The sequence below is a fragment of the Alligator mississippiensis genome, chromosome 5 (genome assembly GCF_030867095.1).
Source record: "Alligator mississippiensis isolate rAllMis1 chromosome 5, rAllMis1, whole genome shotgun sequence".
NCBI lineage: Eukaryota > Metazoa > Chordata > Crocodylia > Alligatoridae > Alligator > Alligator mississippiensis.
Window position 1 is genome coordinate 207,284,962 of NC_081828.1, and position 20,482 is coordinate 207,305,443.

The 20,482-nt window shown below is 47.9% G+C and overlaps 1 protein-coding gene across 5 annotated transcripts in view; it reads left to right on the forward strand.

Moving 5' to 3' along the window:
• PRKAG2 (protein kinase AMP-activated non-catalytic subunit gamma 2) overlaps nt 1-20,482 on the forward strand; it is a 339,594-nt gene that overhangs the window by 242,183 nt on the left and 76,929 nt on the right. For 3 of the 5 annotated variants that reach the window (XM_019499071.2, XM_014608994.3, XM_014608997.3), the window contains one exon: nt 4,432-4,513. The exons of 1 other annotated variant lie outside the window; for it this stretch is intronic. In XM_019499071.2, the coding sequence (XP_019354616.1) occupies nt 4,432-4,513 (82 nt within the window). Of the gene's footprint in view, nt 1-3,772; nt 3,809-4,431; nt 4,514-20,482 lie in introns of those variants that run through there. One more of the 5 variants, XM_059729215.1, reaches the window with a different exon arrangement.

Consider the following 20,482-nt stretch of genomic DNA (forward strand, 5'->3'; position numbering starts at 1 on the left):
CCTCCATGAATTAGGTAGGTCACTACCAACAGGTCAGGTAGAGTCCAGTCACGCCAAAGAAGAAAAAGAACATAGATATGCCAAGTCCAAAATTCAGACACCTTCTTTCTCTCTGGTGTTATTGTGATGGAGAACAGAAACAAAATCAGAATGAGTCCTTTCAAAAAGCACTCAGAGACGGGCAAATGCTGCTGTCTTTTATCCCAGCGTAAGTGATACTGATATCCAGTCCAGTATTCACTTGCACTGTGGCATTGATCAAAGAGTCCATCCTTCTTTGACAAAGCATTTAAGTGCATGCTTAAGTGAACTGTTGAATAGGGATAGATTTACTAATGTGCTTGTGTTCATGCTTTGCTGAAATGTGGCCCGAATTAATACCGTTTATCTCCTTTAAAAAGTGTATTGTTTTTGTTCTCCACCCCTTCTGTCAAAGGTGAGCTACTGAGCTGCAAAGAATACAAGATTCATTAGATCAGAGAGAGCAGAAGTAAGACTTTGTAAAGCTAGTGGTCAGTGAAGTTACCCGGGAGTGGGCAGACCTGTGATCTAGTCCTTAATCCAAAGACTATGTATTTGAAAAATTAAGCAGTCATTAGATCTGTAAGTTTGGGATAATACTCGGTTCCTTGCAGCCCTGGAGTGCTTGTGGAATTACTCTCTCTAGAAGGGTCTGGTGATGACAGTGTTAAATGTACCGTCAGGAAATGGCAGCCAGCCAACTTTTGCATTTTACTAGGTATTATTTTCCTTTCATGGCTCTTAATTCTCATTAATATTCACATTGTGTGGAGATCTATTTTTTTATGCAAGTTGTTCTGCCAGAAATAACACCTTGGTTCTCTGTCCACCTCCCTCCTTGAGCTTCCACAGCCAGTGCTGTCCTGTGGGACCTAACCAAACCTTAATATCCTCTGTATGGCTGCTGTGACTACTTTGAAGCACCACGCTTGGCATCCTGGAGCATTTCTACCCCCTAGTGAGATCAGCTGCTACGGCTCAGCAGGGGGGAGAGAACCTACTCCTGAGCAGATGGAATACTTCTTTGAAGCGCTCTCAGCTGACAGAGTATGGGTGCTTCAGAGCCTGGCTGACACATGCTGGCCCCATAACTCTCTAAGGAAAAGGCAGTAGCAGAGATGAAATAATAAAGATCATTCAAAACTCAAAAAAGCAAAAAAGGTCCTAGGAAAAGGCAAGTTGAGTAGAGGAGCTTTCACAAGAGATTAACTTCCCACTAGACGCTGGCAGCTGGTACCAGTTAGTGATTTGGACTACAAAAAGTACATCATAGGTCAGTGCTGGATATAAACTGTAGTTACCTTGCCCCTTCTCAGCCAATCATACAATCAGAGAGAAGCAGGGCCGGAAAGGACTTCCAGGGGTCATCTAGTCCAACCCTGTTGCCTGAGGCAGGATCATTCCCTATCCTGTGGTGATTCAGTGGTGTACAGTCCTAAAGCGCTCCACTATAATGAGTTTATGTGTTGGGGGCCCAGAACTGGACACAGTACTTCAGATGTGGCCTCACCAGTGCTGAATAGAAGGAAATAATAACTTCCCTCTATCTGCTGACAACACTCCTACTAATGCAGCCCAGTTGCTGTTAGCCTTCTTGGCAACAAGGGCACACTGCTGGCTCTTATTCAGCTTATTGTTCACTATGGCCCCCAGGTCCTTTTCTGTAGAGCTGCTGCTTAGCCAGTCAGGCCCCAGCCTTGGGTACCAGTCCATGGGATTTTTGTGTCCTAAATGCAAGACTTTGCACTTGTCCTTATTGAACCTCATGACATAGGCGACTGGTAGGGGGTGCATGTGCCCCCCCGACGGCTGACACTGATGCTGTCGGTAGGGCTGGTGCCCCCCCTGACAGGGTCGGCTTTTGCAGGTGCCCCCCCCCCCCCCCCCGATTCAGGAGGCACCAGTCACTCATGCCTCATGAGATTTCTTTTGGATCGATCCTCAAATTTGTTGAGGTCTCACTGAATCCTAGCCCTACCCTCCAGCATATCTACTACTCCCCCCAGCTTGCTGTAATCTGCAAACTTGCTGAGGGTGCACTCTGTGCCATTTTCCAAGTCAATGATGAAGATATTGAATAAAACCAGTCCCAGGACTGATCTCTGGGACACTCCATATGGTGCTGGCTCCCAACTAGACAGTGAGCCATTGATTAAGTACTCTCTTGAGCTTGCCAGTCCAGCCAGTTTTCTGTCCACTTTACAGTCCATTCATCCAGCCTGTACTTCCTTGGTTTGCTTGCAAGAATGTTGTGGGAGACTGTATCAAAAGCCTTGTTCAAGTCAAAGTATAGCACATCCTCAGAGCCAGTCATCTCATCCTAGAAGGCAATCAGGCTGGTCAGGTATGACTTGTCCTTCGTGAATCTATGCTGACTGTTTCTAATCACCTTCTTCTTCTCAAAATGCTTAGAAAAAGATTCCTTGAGGATCTGCTCCATTATTTTCCCAGGGACTGAGATGAGGCTGACCAGTCTGTAGTTCCCAGATCTTCCTCCTTCCCTTTCTTAAAGATGGGCCCTATATTTGCCCTTTTTTCCAGTTATCCGGGACATCTCCCAGTCTCCATGAATTTTCAGAGATAACGGTCAGACGTTTCTGCAGCCGCATCTGCCAACTCCCTCAGCACCCTCGGGTGCATCCCACCCAGCCCCATGGACTTGTGCGCATCCAGCTTTTCTAAACAGTCCCTAACCTGTTCTTTCACCATTGAGGGCTGCTCACCCCCTCCCCAAACTGTGCTGCCAGGTGCAGTAGTTTGGGAGCTGACGTTGCCTGTGAAGAGTGAGGTGAAAAAGGCATTGAGCACTTGAGCCTTTTCGGCAACATCTGTCACTAGGTTGCCATTCAGTAAGGGACCCACGCTTTCCCTCATCTACCTCTTGTTGGTTAAATAAGTTGTCAATCGCACAATAAATGTAGACCAGCTACCCCTGCTAAATTATTAGCACACAGTATCACAATTACTTTGCAGGGGTGGCTGATCTTACTTTGCATGTGTGGCTGCTCTAAATTTATGGCACGATTGCCTGGTGAATTGTGTAATATACCGTAACGTATGACAGGGGCCTTTAGTCATATAGCTTCATCCATTCATTCCTGCTTGGAGCCTGTCACTTCTGAGTGAGCTGGACCATCTCTCGCATCCAGCCCCCGATTTAAGGATTGCAGGTGACGGAGAACCCATCAAGGGCATCCCTCGGCAAGTCATGCCCATGGCAAATTAGCTCGGCTTTGAAAACGTGACGCAAATAGGAATGGCTCCTGAAACATGGAGTCATCCTTCAGGTATCCAGGTTGTAGCTGTGTTGGTCTAAAGGAAAAAGCAATCGGGACTCATGGTAGAGATGATATCTTTTATTAGCCCAACAAGAATTTTGCAAAGAATGTTCTTTCATTGCAAGTTTTCGGGCACAAACACCCTTCATCAGGCATCGGAGAACCGATCGCAAAATCTTTTAATGACAATTTCTATCTTTAAAATTAGGAAGAAGCTAGTTCCTTGCTAGCTTCTAAAATGTGCTGAATTGCTGCGCTGCTGGGCTGAATAATAAACAAAAGCAGGGGGCTGCGGCATCCAAGTCAGTTCTGCATTAGATGCGCAATTGTGGATGCACAAATCTTTTATAGTCTTTTCTCCAATGCCTGATGCAGGGTGTTTGTTGCTGAAAGCTTGCAATTGAAGACTTTTTTTTTTTTTTTTGCAAACATCTTGTTGGTCTGATAAAGGAGTCATCCTTCCTTCACACTTTTGCAGCTGGCTGTTCATGGGGAAGGACGGGGCCCAGGTAACGAGGCAGCACGAGAGCCGTGGGGACGCGCTGTAAGCCAGGGGCACTGCAAGGTGCCAGGCGCCTGAAGTCGCACTTAAGCCTCCCCAAGGGGCGGGGCTAGAGTCCACTCCCCCCCCCCGGGAGGTTAATGGAACGGGCCGCCCCTGCTGCTGCTTATGCAGGTGAACCCAGCGGACCATACCAATGCTGGCTCATAGGGGTGGGGGTTGGGGCTGACTCCTTCTTAACCCCGCCCCCGGGCAGAACAGCGGCATTCCCAGCTCGCCGGGTTGCGAAAGGTGGGTGGTTCGCCCCGAGGTGCGAGTGATGAGCGCATCCATCAATCTCCCGCCTCCCCCCCCTTTTTTTTTTTTTTTGCTGGAAGTGGTAGCGCCCCTCCCCACGGCGCGGACCTCCGCGGATGGCGCGTTCCATTCGGTGCCGCGCGGGGGGGAGGGGGTGGAACCATCTCACCGGCGGCGGCGGGGCGGCCGTTGGGCTGTAACGGGCGCGGGCCCCTCCCCTTCCCCCGCGGCGCGTGCGGGAGGCCGCGCCCCGTCCCGCCCCGCTGCCCGCCCGCGGGGCCGCCGAGCCGGCGCCTGGATGCTCACCGCGCTCTGCTCTCTCCCCTTCCGCAGGCGGCGGCAGCAGCGGCGGCTCCTCCCCAGCCCGCGGCCGCCCCCGAAGGGATGCTGGAGAAACTCGAGCTCGACGAGGAGGGTAAGCGGGGCCGGCTCGGCCCGGGCTGCGGCCCCTTCGTGGCTTCAGTGGGATGCGGGGGGGGGGGGGGGGGAGGAGGGTCTGATGTCGCACTGCCCCCTGCTCGGCTGCTCAGGGAAACAAAAGGGCGCCCGGCTTGGCTCGGCTCGGCGGGCTTTGTCTGGCATCTGCTGGAGGTGGGTAGCGGCGCACGCACGCACAGAGGGGGCTCGGCTCGGCTCGCCAGACGCGGCCCAGCTCAGTGGCGAGTGCGACTCCTGCGCTTGGCGACCGGAGGACGTCTGTCTCCTCGGCCGGGGGCGGGGGTTGCTGGAGACGACCTCGGCTGCTTGCCCCGTGGCAGACATACCCGCTGGACGCTGCTCGTTCAAAACCGGCCGTCGGTGTCTGCCCAAAATACCTCTATTGGCGTGCCCCGTCCTCTCGAAATCGCACCTGCCGAAAACCGGCTGAGCGAAGAGGGAGGGGTGTGGGTTTTTCGGGCGGCGGAAGGGACCCTGCAGATCATCAGTTAGGAAATGAACGTCTTCCCTCGGCGCCGGAGCGGTGTCATAGCCACGACGGACCAGAAACGATGGGCAGAAGGACGTCTTGCGTTCAGAGACGTTAGGGGCTGGAAAGGACCCCGTGCCCAGCCCCTGCCATTTGAAAGCTTGTCTAACTTTTATCCTGGCGACGGGGTCCAATACAAGGGGTTGCCCTAAGACACTTGCCTCGCACATAATTTGCGGCTACAACGTCGCTCTTCCACTGAGATAAAGAATTAATTTGCTACCTCTCGCACTTTCCCTTTTGGCTTAGGTTAAGGCTGGTTGTTTCCAGGTATTTCTGCACCGTACATGCATCCCTAACATACTTTTGCTGTCAAGTGGAAGAGTTAACCGGTGACCCGAGCTCTCCAACTTTATATCCATAATCCAAAATACATTCCTTCTAGGAGGCTGATCCCCAAACCCCGCTTTTCTTCTCATTGCTAAAACGCTCTCATCTTTCATGTTTATTTCTAAATGTGTAGAAAATAATCCGAACTTTCTAGTTCTAAGGACACTGTCTTAAATGAAAACATACACTTTTAAATCATCTCTGTTTACTTTTTGTCTAGTTCAACAGAAGTACTGATGTAGTATTTAATTCAGATGTTTGGTTTAACCAGAATTTTCCATCTACGGAAGGTACTGCAGGGTCATTGCAAATAGACTAGGTTTTGGTTTTTTTTCCAGAAAACACTTGATCTTAGCTCACAGGAGACTGAGAAGTACTACATTTAATAAATGTAGTTGTCATTATTATTAATTGTTATTACACTGGCTAATTTCTGATCCGTGGTGATATTTCTTGGGAATCTCTTAATCGGAACAAGTTGTGTAGCGATTCTTGTTTGGGGCTGGTGCATGGGTTTGGGAACATGTCAAGAGCCATTCTGTTCTTCCGCTCTGGGGAGGGAAATGATTCAGTTGCTTAATAGAAACTCTTTGACCCTTTCAGAAGGCTTTAAACAACTGATTGCTCTTTCCAGGTTAAATGAAACCATGGATATTTTAAAAACGTTGCTCATATAAAATTGCTGGAAGGGGGTACGTTGTGTATTTCAGAAAGGGAAATGCAAACAGCTAAGAGCTCCTGCACTGAAGCAAAACTTCTCATGCAGAGCAATGCCATGACAATGAAATAAAGTCCAGTAGGTGGAGAAGCCCACAAAGAGCGTGATGCAGATGGATATGAAACTGCTTACTTGCAGGGCATATATTTTGACCTAAATCTTGTTCTTATTGCTTTGATTTGGACTTGTGCTAATATTGGGCATGGGAAACAGAATGAGGTTTGAAACAGATCTGTGGTGGTTGCTTGTTTGTTTGGTATTTTGTGTGTGGATAGCACACTTGTAGGTGTTAAGAGGATTAAGAATTGCTTTCTGGAGCCTTTTGATAAAATTTTATGCAGTGAATGCAGCTGTGTCATGTGTGATTTTGTTCTGCAACACTTCAAAGCCTGCAGTGATAACTAAAATTCTAAAGGTAATTAGAAATTCGAAACTTGTTTTGTTCGTAGTTATTCTAGCTGAATTTTAGTTAATCTAAGTATTTCATGTTGCTGACTTTCTCCATGGTGTGTATATCAACAATTGCCAAGCGTCTTGCGTTTGAAATTAGACAGCAGTTCCTTTGGAACTGTATACGTAATAGATTGAGAGCCTTGAAAATGAGGCCTCAGTGTATGCGTAAGAGTCTGATGTTCCGGAATGGCTTTTGCTTGTAATTCTTCTCAACCAGAACTTGAAAGGACAGAAAATGGCTTTAATTTGTTGATATTTAATTCAGAGGAAATTCTAATGAGGCCTATGTGAAATTTGGTACTATTTAAACAGAAGGAATCTTTCTGGAATACAAATGTTATACAGTAAAGTGTGTTGATCTAAGCAGTCTGGCTTCTCGGAAGGGATGTTTTCCAAGTAAATTAAAACTGTCAACATGCACAATTCTTGGTTCCCTTGAACATTTTGTCTATATTAGTATTGGATAGTAATCTTGTGTGGCTCTTCTCTGAAAAAGAAATTATGGTTTTCTATCTCGTTCAGCCTGTTCCCAGTGGGGAGTTTGACTAGACGCTGTCTGTTATCAGGTTCACTTACCGGTCTGTTACAGCACCTGTCTCTTGCAATAGCTTGCTAACAACATCACTGTCCTGTATTACCTGCGTGCTTGTGTCAAGCTGGTGTTTACCAGATTGGCTGCAGTGAAGCTGTTTACCACTGTTGCCTGTACTTGAGTATGTGCACACCAAAGAGGACATGGTCGGCCTAATTCTGCTTAGTCTGTTCAGGTCTGCTCATAAGACCTTTCTGAACAGCAGCAGGAAAGCCAAAAAAAAGGTGGGGGTGGGCTTAAAAAGTTCAGGCCTGGCTTGCTATATATAGAGAGAGAGAGATCTGATAGAAAACAGAATATTTTTTAACTAACCCCTTTCAAGCAACTTGCAGTCAGCATCCTTCTAATAGTGTTCCTCTAATTGACCCTTTATCTCTAATCCTGTAATTTAATCTTTTTCAAGATAATTTTTATCTTTATCTCTTTTTTTAAAATAGAAAGAAGCTAGTTCCTTGCTATCTTCTAAAATGTGACAAGTTGCTGTGCTGCTGGGTCTAATAATAAACAAAAGCACGTGTGTTGTGGCATCCAAGTAAATTCTGTGTTAGAATTTGTGGCTTAGCTTGTTCAACGGAAAATGGTGTGTGGGTCTCGCATATCCTGAATTCCAGTTGCTTTCTGCATGTGAACAGTGTTGAAGTAGATACAGGTTTTGCTTCAAGGGGAGTGAGAAGAGGCTGCGTGGAAGTACACGTTTCTTGTGCCTTTCATAGAAAAATGCAGAGGGTGTGGGTGAGATTTTCCCCCATTTTGTTACCTTTTTATCATTAGTTAGCAGCCACTTTTTGTTAAACAGACTGAAATGTCTCTCAGACCTGAATATTTTTTTAAAAAATGTAACTGTTGGCATCCTTGGAGAAATGAGAGCACAATTAATCCAATCTAATTTGACTTCTTTGCCCTTTAAATAAATGGACTGCAGGATCAAAAGACTGAGTGAGATCTGTTAAGGCAGCAGACTTAACTGATGGGTGTATTGATTTCTTTTTTTCCTAGTATTATAATTCTCCCTTGAGTAACTGGTTTTGCTGCAATGTTGGCTCATATCCATCATTTCATCACCACCTTTCCCAGCTCTTTATGACACACAAAGATATAGCCATCTTCCTGGTGTTTTCTCATTACAAATAATCCAACATCACAAAAAAATGTTTGTCTTGTAGTGGAGAGTTGTGCAAGGGAGACAACAATAGCCAGAGAAGGGCAGAATATCATAACATGGGATGCAGATGCATATCTTCTGAATTCTAAAGGAGTTTAGGCACATGGGATGGACTGGCTGTGCCCCTGGCTGTGGCACTGGCAGCCAGTGTTCCCTCTAAGGTGTAGCAATATGCGAGCGCGCCGCTTTGGTCCATTCCCGAATTGGTCCCGCCTCCCTCTTTTGGCACACACCAGGGGAATGCCTGCATTCAGGAGCATAAGACTTAAAAGGGACCTGCTGAAAAATCCCAGGCAGGATCCCTGCACATGCTGGCAGACAACTGTGAAAAGGGGTCCACAACATCCACTCCAGCCCCTTTCACACACTGTAGATCCAGGGTAGCCCCTGCCCCAAAACCCCACTGTGGGCCACAGTATGGGAATGGGACACAGCAGGAGCACTGAGACCCTTGCCATGACAGTGGCAAGGCATTTCTTGGGCAAGATGTGACCTAGACAGCTGACTATGCCCCATGCTAGAGGCAGGCAAAACCCCCACAAGTCTTTGCACTGGGGAGGTCTCTCAATACCTCTGGGGGCACCAGCACCCCCTCTCCCAGCCCATCAACCACCTCTGGCTGTGGCCAATGTCCAGGGCTTAAAGCTGAGAGGGGCAAGCTCTTCCTTGCTCCTTCAGGTGATCAGCTCCTTCAGGTGATCCCTGAAGCCTGGGTCTACAACCCACCAGTCTCCTCTCACAAGGCAGGTTCTCCATTTCTCTACCCGCCCTGGGCCAGGGAGGCACATGGTGTTGGGGCTAAGAGCGAAGCTCGCCTGAAGGGGCTGGAGAACGGAGCAGTTCCCCAGAGCCAGCGGAGCCCATGTTGTGCCCAACTCTGCCCCAGCCCTATTCCTGCCCCTGCCTCCCCTCGGGGAGGAGCCTCTGCCTGCCCCACACCGCTCTCCCTCCCTGCAGTGATGCTGGCGTTGATGCTGGCATAGTAAGGAGCGGAGCGGAGTGGCTCCTGTGCAGCCGAGTGGTAACTTGCAACCGGTAAGTGTCCCACGCTGGCCCTGGTGCCTCTGCCACACTCCACACCCAAAGTTTGCAGGAAGCCGCAGCCCAGCTCTTCTCTGGATGGGTATGTGACATTAAAAAGTTACTGCGCAGCAAGATTTTTCATCGTGCATGGATGTGCACGCGCGCAGCTTAGAGGGAACCTTTCTGGCAGCATCTCAAGTGAAACCACTAAGGCAAACTGAGGCAGCATAACAGTGATTTTTAACTAGGGTGTTGCCAAGCTAAAAGAAAATATGGAGGAGTGACCTGAACCTAAAAAAAGGTTTGAGAACTGCTGGTCTAAAAACTAAATACAGTGAGTTATTTAGTTTCTGTGATTTGGATTCTGTGAAAGTGGGGGAGGAAAGAGCCATTTAAAAAAAATCTTGGATTAATTCTTGTTTCAGGTACCTCTGAATTCACCTGTGACCTACATTCTGAGTATGCTCAAGTCTCATTTGTTTGCTGTTTCAGATATGCTTTTTTTTTTTTTTTTTAAAGGGTCATCCTGTTGGCATAGACCTTTGATTCTCTTCAGTCTACACTATAACCACAGGCTCTGGGAATTGCTAATATAGAACGAGTGCTGTGCTGGCTAAACAACAATGTTAGTGACCTTCACTCAACTGTCTTGGAAAGGAATAGTGTTCCTTTTCAAGACTGGCCAAAGGCATCAGTACAGAATTGTGTAATGCTTCAGAGCTAAATGTGCTGCTGTCACACCACTTACCTAGGTACTTTCTTTGTAGCCTAGAAAGAGAATCCATACTGGTTTCAGCACTGCGAGTGGAACCACTAGTAAACTTTTGTGAACTCTAATGCTTTCCTAGCTTGCTAGAGAAAGAAGCATCTAGAAAGGGCAAGCAAAGGCCAGATTGGGTGGTGGATTCTATATCCCAGCAGCTCCTGCCCATGTAGCTGTGGCTGGTTTCTGTGGACACCCCAGGAGTGGCAAGCACCATGACAGCATGGGGCCAGGGTTTCCATGAAGAATGACTCCAGCAGCACTGGCAGGGTGCGTGGCTGGGCAGGGAGCTGCTCTGGGGCTGGGATCTTGGGACAGTGACAGCATGGTCTGGAGCCGGGGCAGAGCTGTGATCCAGGCATGCAGGCAGCAAATCGGAGCTCTGCCTAAGCTATGGACCATAATGTGACCACTGCAGCATCCTGGCCCTGGAGCAGGCCCTGGCCAGCTGCACCCCCTGCTGACACTACTGGGGCTGGTCTCCATGGAAACCGGCCACAGTGACACAGTGTGTGCAGGGGCGAGGTGGGTGGGGCTACAGGGTGGGTTACAGCCACCCCAAAATTGGCCATAGCCACTCTGTAGCCCCTCTCCCAGCACCACCACTGCCTCCCTGCCCATCTCCAGATCAGCTGCCTATGTCTCCATCCTGTGCCTTTCCCTGGCTGGGGAGCCCCTGCCCCACTCCCTCCCTCAGCTTGGAGGCCTCAATTTCCCTCCCCCACACCCTTTCCCGCCCACAGATTACTGACTGGACACTGCCTTTCAAGCTGCTGGGCTACATTCCTGACTCAGCACATGCTGCGGCTGTGCGCATGCACATGGCATTTACCAGTGACATTATCGGCCAAAAAAAGCTGATTGCTGATAATGTCAATTTTCCTTTTATCAGTGCTGATATGATATGGACTGATATATCGGTGCACCTCTATCTGCTGCAGGATGCATTTCTTGCAGTATAGCCTGCCTTTTGAAACGTTCTTGCCAGTCTTCCACCTGTGTGTGTACATAAGGAACAGAATCCAGGTAGTGAATAGCCTCTCTCTCTTGTCTCCAGCACTCCAAACAACGTCTGTCTTACAGGTTCTTCTTTAAATCTTTCCTGTCTTTTAACCTTCCACCAAAAACTGTCATCTCTGCCATCATGTCTCAACTGACCATGCTTAACGTAGCTCATGTCACAATGAAAGCACACTTCAGTTGGCAGAGAGGGTCCTAAAAACCATTATGCAAAAGGTGGTGGTGGTGATGTTGAAATGCATATTAAGAATTACTGATTAAAATATAGCATTTATTTAATATAACTACTAAGAATGCAGATTCAAAATTCAACCTAGGAAATGGAAGAATTAACGTTGTCTCTGTAATTTTGTCACCTAGGCCCCTGGCACTCTTATGTAATTTTTAATTGCATAATGGCATTTCCCCCCCCTCCCCCCCCCATTCCAGACCCTGTCCTCATTCAGTGCCCAAGATGGATCTGAACTGGGGTTTATATAGCAATGAAACTGTGTTTGTATGTTACTTTCGTTCCAGAAGATAGGGGTTGAATGAATGAAGCAGGTGGCTGCAAGCAGAGGATGGTCTTAATATTACTACAGGTGAATGTTGTCATGTGGATTGATATTCTGTCCTGCATCTCCTTTAAAGTTCATAGGTGATGCAGAGTAAGTCACAAACAACCAGCCTTTTTGCAAATGGTCCCTCATCTTGTCATCTTTTCCTGGATGTGCAATGTGATACCTTGGTGTCTAATTTGCATAAATGCCAATCACTTGCAACTGCAGCTGAATCCAAGAGGAATGGAGCCTGATTGTGTTGAGGGTTGGCCAGCTGGTTGCACAGGCAGCCTCTGTGGCATGTGGTGGTGGGTTTGGGAGGGGACAGATAGCACAGCTGTAAATAGGGCAGGGAGTGGAAAGTAGTGCAACAGATTAGGCAGCAGGATGTAGAACAACAGACTGGGTAGGAAAAGGGATTGGAGTGGCTGTAAGGGTAGTTGTGGGACTAATTTTGTACCATGCCTGCCAAAAAAGTTGGCCTCCACTGCAGTAATAGTTTATATACTGCAAGCTACCTTTTCAGAACATGAAGTCTTGGGTACCTAAAATCTTGAAGTAATTACACTTAGTTGATATATTTCACCTTATTTTCTGCCTTGTTATCCCTACTGTATAGATGGGGTGGGAGAGGAGAGCATTACCCTTTTTAGTCTTCACAGTACTTCTTGGAAATAATGTTGTAAGAGGCATTTAGATCTTGATTCATTTATTAAATGAATGTGATTGCTTTTAATAGGGGACTGGACTCAAGACCCAGTAAGTCCCTTTGGTTCTAGCGTAATAAAGTGTTTAGCGGTACAGAAAATCTTATGAGAAAAATAATTCTTTTTAGAGCAGCATTGGAATAATATGCAGTAAATAAGGCATTGGACACTGATCAAGCAATGCTGACTTGCAGTGCTCATTATATGAACACCGTCTAGCCTTGCAGTGAAAGATTCCTGTTTTGTCATATTGTTCTCTCTACCCACCAGTTCCAGTTTCCACACAGCTCCTCCTCACGTCAGTTTTACCTAGTTTCCATCTCTTGTTCTGGTTGATTATTCAGGTTTTTTTTTTTCTCTTCCCCCTTCAGTCATGAGGGTAATCTTGCTTAGTTATGGGCTGAAGAACCTTTGAGGAATCTAGTGGCCAAAAAGGTAGCAAGTCTCTACTGGGCATGGGTACGCTGCAGTCTGAGCAAGCAATAACCTTTTGAAATAAAACTGTCTTCTGTTCTTATGGAAAAAAACTTTCTATGCATCTTATTTAAAAAATAAATTCAAAGGGGGGGAAATGGCAACCTTGCCAAAGTTAAAATCAGAGATCCAAATTATGTAGCACTTGTCATCAGAGAAAACTGTCAGAACTGTTTAACCTGGACAAAACATTTTTTTCACTAGTGCCACCTTTGAACAAACTTTCCTAAAGATTCATTCTGAAACAAGTGCCCATCCTGGAAAACTTCAGCTCAATTGGCTGGTTAGCAACCTTGTTCTGTGTCTTTTACAGGTAACTGAAAACATGGTACAGGCAACCCCCGCTTAGCATTCTTAATTGGTTCCTGAAAAACCAAGTGTTAAGAGAAACCGAAAGTATTTGATGACCCAAGATGGCAACTGCAAATGTTTTTAATGACCCAAGATGGTGACCGCGAGCCTTATAATGAAACTCACTGAGTGCTAAGTGAAACCAGGTATCAATTTAAAATAAGCGTTATAGGAAAATAGCGCTAAGGGAAACAGCATTAAGCAGGGATTGCCTGTATTATAAAAGGATGCATAGGGGTTGGCTATACCTCTGTATTCATCCGTGTTTTTTTCATAATGTGTAAAAACTTTGTCATTCCCCAGTGAGAAGTACCATATAAACCTATAATCACCAGAGAAGTCACTGTTTGCCAGGAGGTATTCATAAAGCAGAGGCACTATATTTCTTTGCACTTGAGAGACAAAGTAACAATGTATAGAGTATGTTGTTGCCATTGGCAGAATTAGCCTTTCAGTAGCAAAGGCTGTAAATCTAGCTGAATTTCTGTGCACAGGGAGGGAGAGAATAGGCTCCTGGGGGTGATGGGGAATGATCAGCAGAGATTCTGGTTTTCTCCACTTAAAAATCACAAATTCTTTGATTTAAAAAAAAAAAAAAAATGACAGATTCTCTGATTTTAAAAACCCCAAATCCGCAATTAAAATGAAACATGGCTGTAACACGTGCACACACACTCGCACACTCACACTCTCTCTTACAAGTATCAGTTGAACACAATGTTTTATTGATATATTTACAATTTTAAAGCAATTTGGAAGCCTCCCAGTGCCTCAATCACATTTTATGTTGTCATGGAAAATCAGAGCTCTCCTTGCACCCTTCATTCGCCACGGCATGGGTCCAGGCCCCTCATTCCGCAGCAACTGGGTCTTACAGGGGCAGGGACCTGGGTCCGCAGCCCCCTGGGTGTCTGTCCTGTCCATTGTCATCCCCCCCACCAGCAGCAATTGAGCCCCAGCTGCCACTTGCAGGAGGCAGTGGCTGCTGTAGCAGAATGGATCACAGAGCCCAGCTCCCCCTCTTCCATGGGCAGCACAGTTGGAACAGAGCCCATGGGGGAGTAGAATGCTACGGGCTCAGGCTGCCCCCCCTGCTGCCTTCCCCCTGGGGCCTCTGGGGCCCAGTGGCCAGGAGCTGGCAGAGCAGAGCAGGGCTGGGCGGGGAGGTTCCTTCCTGGCAGCAGTGAGGGGCACAACTCCATGTTGCCACCACTGCGCTGGGTTTGCAGAGGGAGCCTTGCCGTGACTGCACTGAACTTCCCTGCCCCAATCTGCCCTGCCGTGCCAGGTCTCGTCTGCTGGGCCACAGAGGCTCCAGTGGGGAGGGCAGCAAGGTGGGGAGCCTCAGCCTGCAGTGGGCAGCCTGTCCCCACCCTGTGCATGCATCTGGGAGGCATGTGCCCCTGCTGCACCCCCCCCCCCCCCCCCGAGGCACGCACAGTGGTAGGGAGCTGCCCCGCTCCATCCCCTGGATGAGCTGCACACACCCTCATCCCACTCCTCACGTGAGCCATTGGTGGTGCATTCCAGCCCGAAGCCCCACACATGCCCAGCTGGGCAGCAGCCCCACCCTCAGCTGTGCCCAACTCCCTTCCTATATGGTCCTCAATTCATTCTTTTTAAAGGCCGGACAGCCTTGTTCCAGCTCCCCCCCCCCCTCCTCCCCCAGGCCCTTGCTGGCTGGAACTCTGTCATTTCTCGCATTTTTCTCCTTAAAATGAGAAAATATATGTTTTACCTTATTTTTCAGTGGTGAATGGAAAACCTGATTCCCTGGTAATCAGCAGCCTTGGTACTCAGTACTACACCCAATCCGTAAATTTCCTTGAGCTAGAGTGCATTTTTCATTAACCATATCATTATCTTGGGAATATTGATTTTTGACAAGCATTTGAATTCTTTTGCTGTCTTAACACTCAAATATCCTATCCCAAAAATGCTGACTTGATGGATCTGCAGCTTGTCTTCACCTCTGCTGTATAACAGCACACAAGTGCACACCTATTTCTCTGCAAGTTTATGCTTTGAATGTGATTGGAAAGGGATCATATCTGATGTCTGCACTGTCATCTGTCTTGTATGTGACCCTGAGGTATCATTAATTTTCCTGTGGACTGCAGCAGAATTAAACATTGCTAGTCTTGAGCGGGTTATTTCTTGCCTTGCTTAGCATTAACAGGTGTGTTGGATAATTGCTGCTGCTTCTCTTCCTCCTCTTCAAGAAAGGTATTATGGTGTTTCACTGAGTTCTGCCTAATATTGTCTCTATTGGCAAAAGTACAGGGTGCTGCTCCTACAGTATGGTGTTGATAATACAAGTTGTGTGTCTGTTATCTTGCCTTTAAGCAATGCTTTTGAATAAGTGGCCTAGGGCTTAAGGCATGAATGAGAGTTAGCTGAAGGTGAAAATCAGTTTAGACTTCAGTCATTCAAATAGGCTTGAGGAATCTGTTGCAAGATCTAGCAGGGATGTTGTCTGAGTAATCTGTTGTTTGTGTGTGAGGTTCACAATCCAGAAATACTATTTGGTTTTCCCCAAATGCTTTTGAAGATTACTATCTTCAAAGAAGTTGTAGATGACTGTCTACAAGTGGCCTGGAGATGCAATGGTTTCTTCAATATGAAGACTCTTCTAGTTTTATTTACCTGTGCCATAGTTACCTTTAAAACTGGATTATTACAATGTGTCCTATTTTGAGCCTCATGTGAAGTTAACCAAAAAATTTATCTGGCATAAAAGACTTGGTAAGCAGAGCTGGTAGGAGCTACTTATTAGGCCTGTGCAAATAGGGAAGTATTTGATTCAGATTCAGCCTATTTGGAGGACAGTGATTCAATTTTGGAGATTCGGGTCGCTGTCCTGAATTGGCTTCAGAAAGATTCAGTGAGATTTGGTGATTTGGATTGGCCAGGCAGAGGCAGGCACAGCTGGGTGGCTGCAGGTTCTCCTGTGGCTCCTCTGGCTGTTCCTGCCTCTCCCCGAGCAGGGGCTACTGTGGGGAAGGCCCCTGCCCAGCCCCAGCCTTGTCCTGGCACTTAAAAATAAAACAAAACAAAACAAAAGTCCCACACTCACTGGCTGCAGGATGGGACAGTGGAGGGGCAGCGGACATCATCCCTCCCTCCCCCCGGCACCTGTGCAGCAGGTGCAGCATTGGTTCAGCAGGGTGCCGCACGTTGTCCGGGAGCTGGGGCTGCTGGGGATGAGCAGTGCTGGGCTCTGGCCGACGTGTGGAGCTGCCCCAGCTCCCAGATAGTGTGCAGCGCCCTGCCGAGCCACGCTGCACCCGCACCATGGGGCAGCTACTGTGCGGGTGCCGGGGGGGGGGGAGGCGTGATCCCTGCTGCCCTGTGCTGTGCAGGGGGAGCTCTGCCACGAGCCCTCAGAGGCCCTGATTGCTGCTGCTAGAGCCGGTGACTGCAGGGCTTCTGGTATAGTAGTATAACTTCAGGAACCTCGGATACTTTTTGAACTGTTGCAGCATATCTAGAGAGATGTCCTCATGGATGTTCATTTGCTTTTATCTAGGGTATGGGGTGGAAAGGAGGTTAGAAAGGATAATTCAAATCATTAGACAGCTTCACAAAAAATGGTTCAGCTACAGTGGCTCTTAACTAACATAGTCTAGGCTCTCCTCCCCTAGTAAGCGTAGGGAGACACTACTAAAGGCATGTCCACACATGCAGAGGTGTGCGTTTACGGCAGAGGGGGGGAAAATAGCAGTGCACCTTTGTGCTTCTAATTTTTGCCGCTGCTCATGCCCCCTGCAGTGTGGTCCATGGTATGGGGCAAAATGCCCTGCTTCAGAGAGACTGCCCTTTCCCTGTTCCTCCCAGCTCCCGGCATGCTGGTGGAGCTGCAGGACAACTAGAGTGGAGATGCTCTGGCCAGCAGCCAGAGCATCTCCCAGGAGGACCAAGCCTCCCAGCCTGCTAGCGCATGCTCCTGGAGCATGTGCTGCACTGCTTTTTTTGGCATGATTTTTTTTTTTGCTACCAGAATTTCCTGATAGCAGATTTTGTCGTAGGGCACATTTTAATACACCAGGCATGTGGTTTGTGGCTCTGCAAAGACATTTGTGGTGCTGCAAACTGCACATCTGGATCTGTCCTTAAGCTCCAGATACCTGTGCAAAATATTTTGAAATAGCTCCAAGTTACAAACCTGCCTTTGGATCATTCCATACAAGTTCTGAATTAAAGCCATGACTTTTTTCTGTTGTAAAATATTTTTCCTTTTGTGTGAAATGTCTTCATAGACCACAGTGGAAAATAATGATAGCAATTAGACAAAAATTGCTGTTACATACACACTTAACGAAAATGTAAAAGTGTGTGCATGTGGGCTAATTTTAACTGAAAAAGATTAAGTTTGGCTGTTGCAAGTTGGAATAGAAAGTCTTAAAAAAAAGAAAAAAGGCATCTGTTGCTTGTTTTTCAAAAAAGTATTTTAGAATGTACTAAACCTGCATGCATGCATGCATTGGAAATAATCTGTAGAAACTTATTAGGCAACATAGACAAGAAGGCCTGAAAGATGCTTCCTTTCCCTTCCTCTCAGCTCAGCAATTAGAAACTAGTGCTTCTTTGAAAGACTGGTAACTAAAGACCTAGTTAAATTAAGATCTTGGAAAACCTTATAGACAATGTTGAAAAATTCAAACAAGAAAATCTTGAAATGCTAGTTTTAAAACTTGGGTCTTGTTAGTCGTTATGGCATTATTTTCTCAGCAAAGGTGTGAGAGATCACAGTAACCCCAGTGTACTCCCAAAACTAAGGAGGACTAAAGGTGGCATTTCTGATTACCAGGAAAGTTAAATTTAAAAAGGCACAAAGAGCATTTAATTCCTTATCTAATATAAAAACCTTCCAGTTATGTTTTAGTATCTTAAAGTGTAAAGGGATTTATTTTCCACTGAGAGTGGGACTCTTTCAGACCTCATGTCTGCCAGCAAAATTGGGGTGGATCCATACTCCTAACCCCATGCAGCAGGAGAAGCCCTTCTTTGTGCTGGCAGAGCAAAACCAGTTCATCACCTGAAAGAAGGGTTCTGTTGCTGCTTGGAAACTTGGCCAAGGTTGCGGATGCATCTGCACCTTCTGCTGATTGTCATGGCCCTTTCAGCAGCTGTGCCTTCCCAGTAGGCACTTCATGCCCTACCAGCACACTAGACAAAGTGGAGCTGCACAGGTTTAGTATTGCGTGTCTCCCACCAGAGCTTCTGGTGGCAAAAGTAGCCTAGTATTAGGCCAAAAATAGCCAAGGCTTGAGGGAGGAGTTTGTGCTGATCTAACTGAAGTTGCTTTGAATAGATTTCTTCAAACAAGCCTAAATCCTTGCATAGACCATTACCACACTTAGACAACCTCCGAATAATTAGATTCTACATACAGAAAATTTGTAAATTTGTTGTAATTTCTCCAGGTATAGAATCTAATTATTGGAGATTTGCCTTGAATTTGTCTACCTACCACTACTACAGCAGGGAAAAATAAATCTGGGGGGGGTTCAGGTGGCCCCCTTGCCCTCGCCTGTCTTTCCTCCCCCCCCCCCCCACAACTTCTTCCCCCCACAGTTCTTTCCTTCCTGTAGACCCTGTTCTCCTTGAGCACATGGAAATGAGGAGCAAATTCAAAAATGCTGACTTAGTAATTTGCCTAGCATATTTATTTCAATGGGTGCCATAGACTTAGTTCATCCATAATTGATGCATTTTACCTTTTTTGAAACAGCTGCAAGTTTTAACACAGGTACTTCATAAACACATTTTAGCGGCGCTTTTGTACCTTTTTAAAATATTAGTCCAAAGCCAAAAGGTTCATGATTTACCGTATAGTTCATTGGGCTGGGCCCCACCAGAATCAACAGCATTCCAAGCCATAGTGACCCCATGGCTCAGCACTGCCAGTGTTTGTGTGTACTCCAGATATTCCTCCCCCCACAAAAAGATCCATGTGTTAATTAGCCCTCCCCCATGATCAGGGATCTGGGTTTTCTATTTGCCACAGGAAAACGTGACTTTTCTTGCTTTCAGGAGAAAAACATGGGAAATGGTGGGTTTCCACTTGCAGGTTGGCAGAGTTCCAGCCTGCAAGGGGCTGAGGGGAGTGGGAGAAGGGCAGTCAGGCATGGGGGCACCATGTTCGTCTGCATGCTCACACATGCATATGGCCACCAGGCAGCCTGGAGAGCATCTCCTGCAGGTCAGTCAGGGGAGCGGGGAGTGAGGCCTCAGTAGGGAGGGAGGGAGTTGGGTGAGGCTAGGGCTGGGGCTGATGCCCAGCCCAGCCCAGGCAGTGCATGGGACCTGGGGCCTAGGGCCAGAATGCATGCCCGCAGGGACCTGCAGGGAGTGGAGAACAGGACGGGGCCTTGGGTGCTGCGTCTAGAGAACAGTGGTAGGGCTGGCTCCCCACCACTGCATACCCCTAGGAGGACATAGGGGGCACATGCTCCCCTGTCTTGTGCATGGGGTGGTAGCAGGTGCTGGCTGCCCATTGTGGGCTTGGGCTCCCCGTCTTGCTGCCTTCCCTCCAGGGCCTCCGCAGCCCAGCAGGTGGGACCCATTGTGGCAGGGCTGTATAGGCAAGCTCAATGCTATCACCGTTGGGAACCTTGTGCTGCCATGCCAAGGTGTCCCCTGCCCACCCAGAAACAGTGGGGGTGGCAGTGTGGGGCTTGTAGCAGCAGCAGCTGGCCCCGCTCTGCCCTGCCATGCCAGGTCCTGCCTACTGGGCTACAGGACCCAGGGGGATGGCAGCAGGGTGGGGAGACTGAACCTCCATTCCCTCCCAGCCCTACACACAAATGGGGGGTGGGTATGTGCCCCCTGCTCTTGGGAGTGCACACAGCAGTGTGGAGCCACACTGCCCACAGCAGCTGTGCCGCCCACGGGGGAGGGGGAGCCAGGCTTTGCTGTTCTGTGCTGTGCCGCAGCAGCTGCCACGTCCCGCAGGTGGCAGCTGGGGCTCAGACACTGCTGTGGGGAGCAGGGGACTGCAGACCTGGGTCCCTGGCTCTGTAGCTTTGGCAGCTGGGGGCCCCTCTGGCAGGGCTGGGTTGGGTGGGGAGAGACGGGCACCAACAGGGCCCAGGGGGCTGTGGGTGGGGAGTGAGGGGCAATGGCATGAGCAGGGCACCAGCATATTATGGCTTCTTAGTGCCACAAAGCAGTGGAGGGCAGCTGCAGCTGGATCTGCATCCTGGTGAGCGAATGAGACAGGGGGAGCTCTGATTTTTCCATTATAAACACCCCCCCCCCCCCCCCATCATAGCCAAAATGT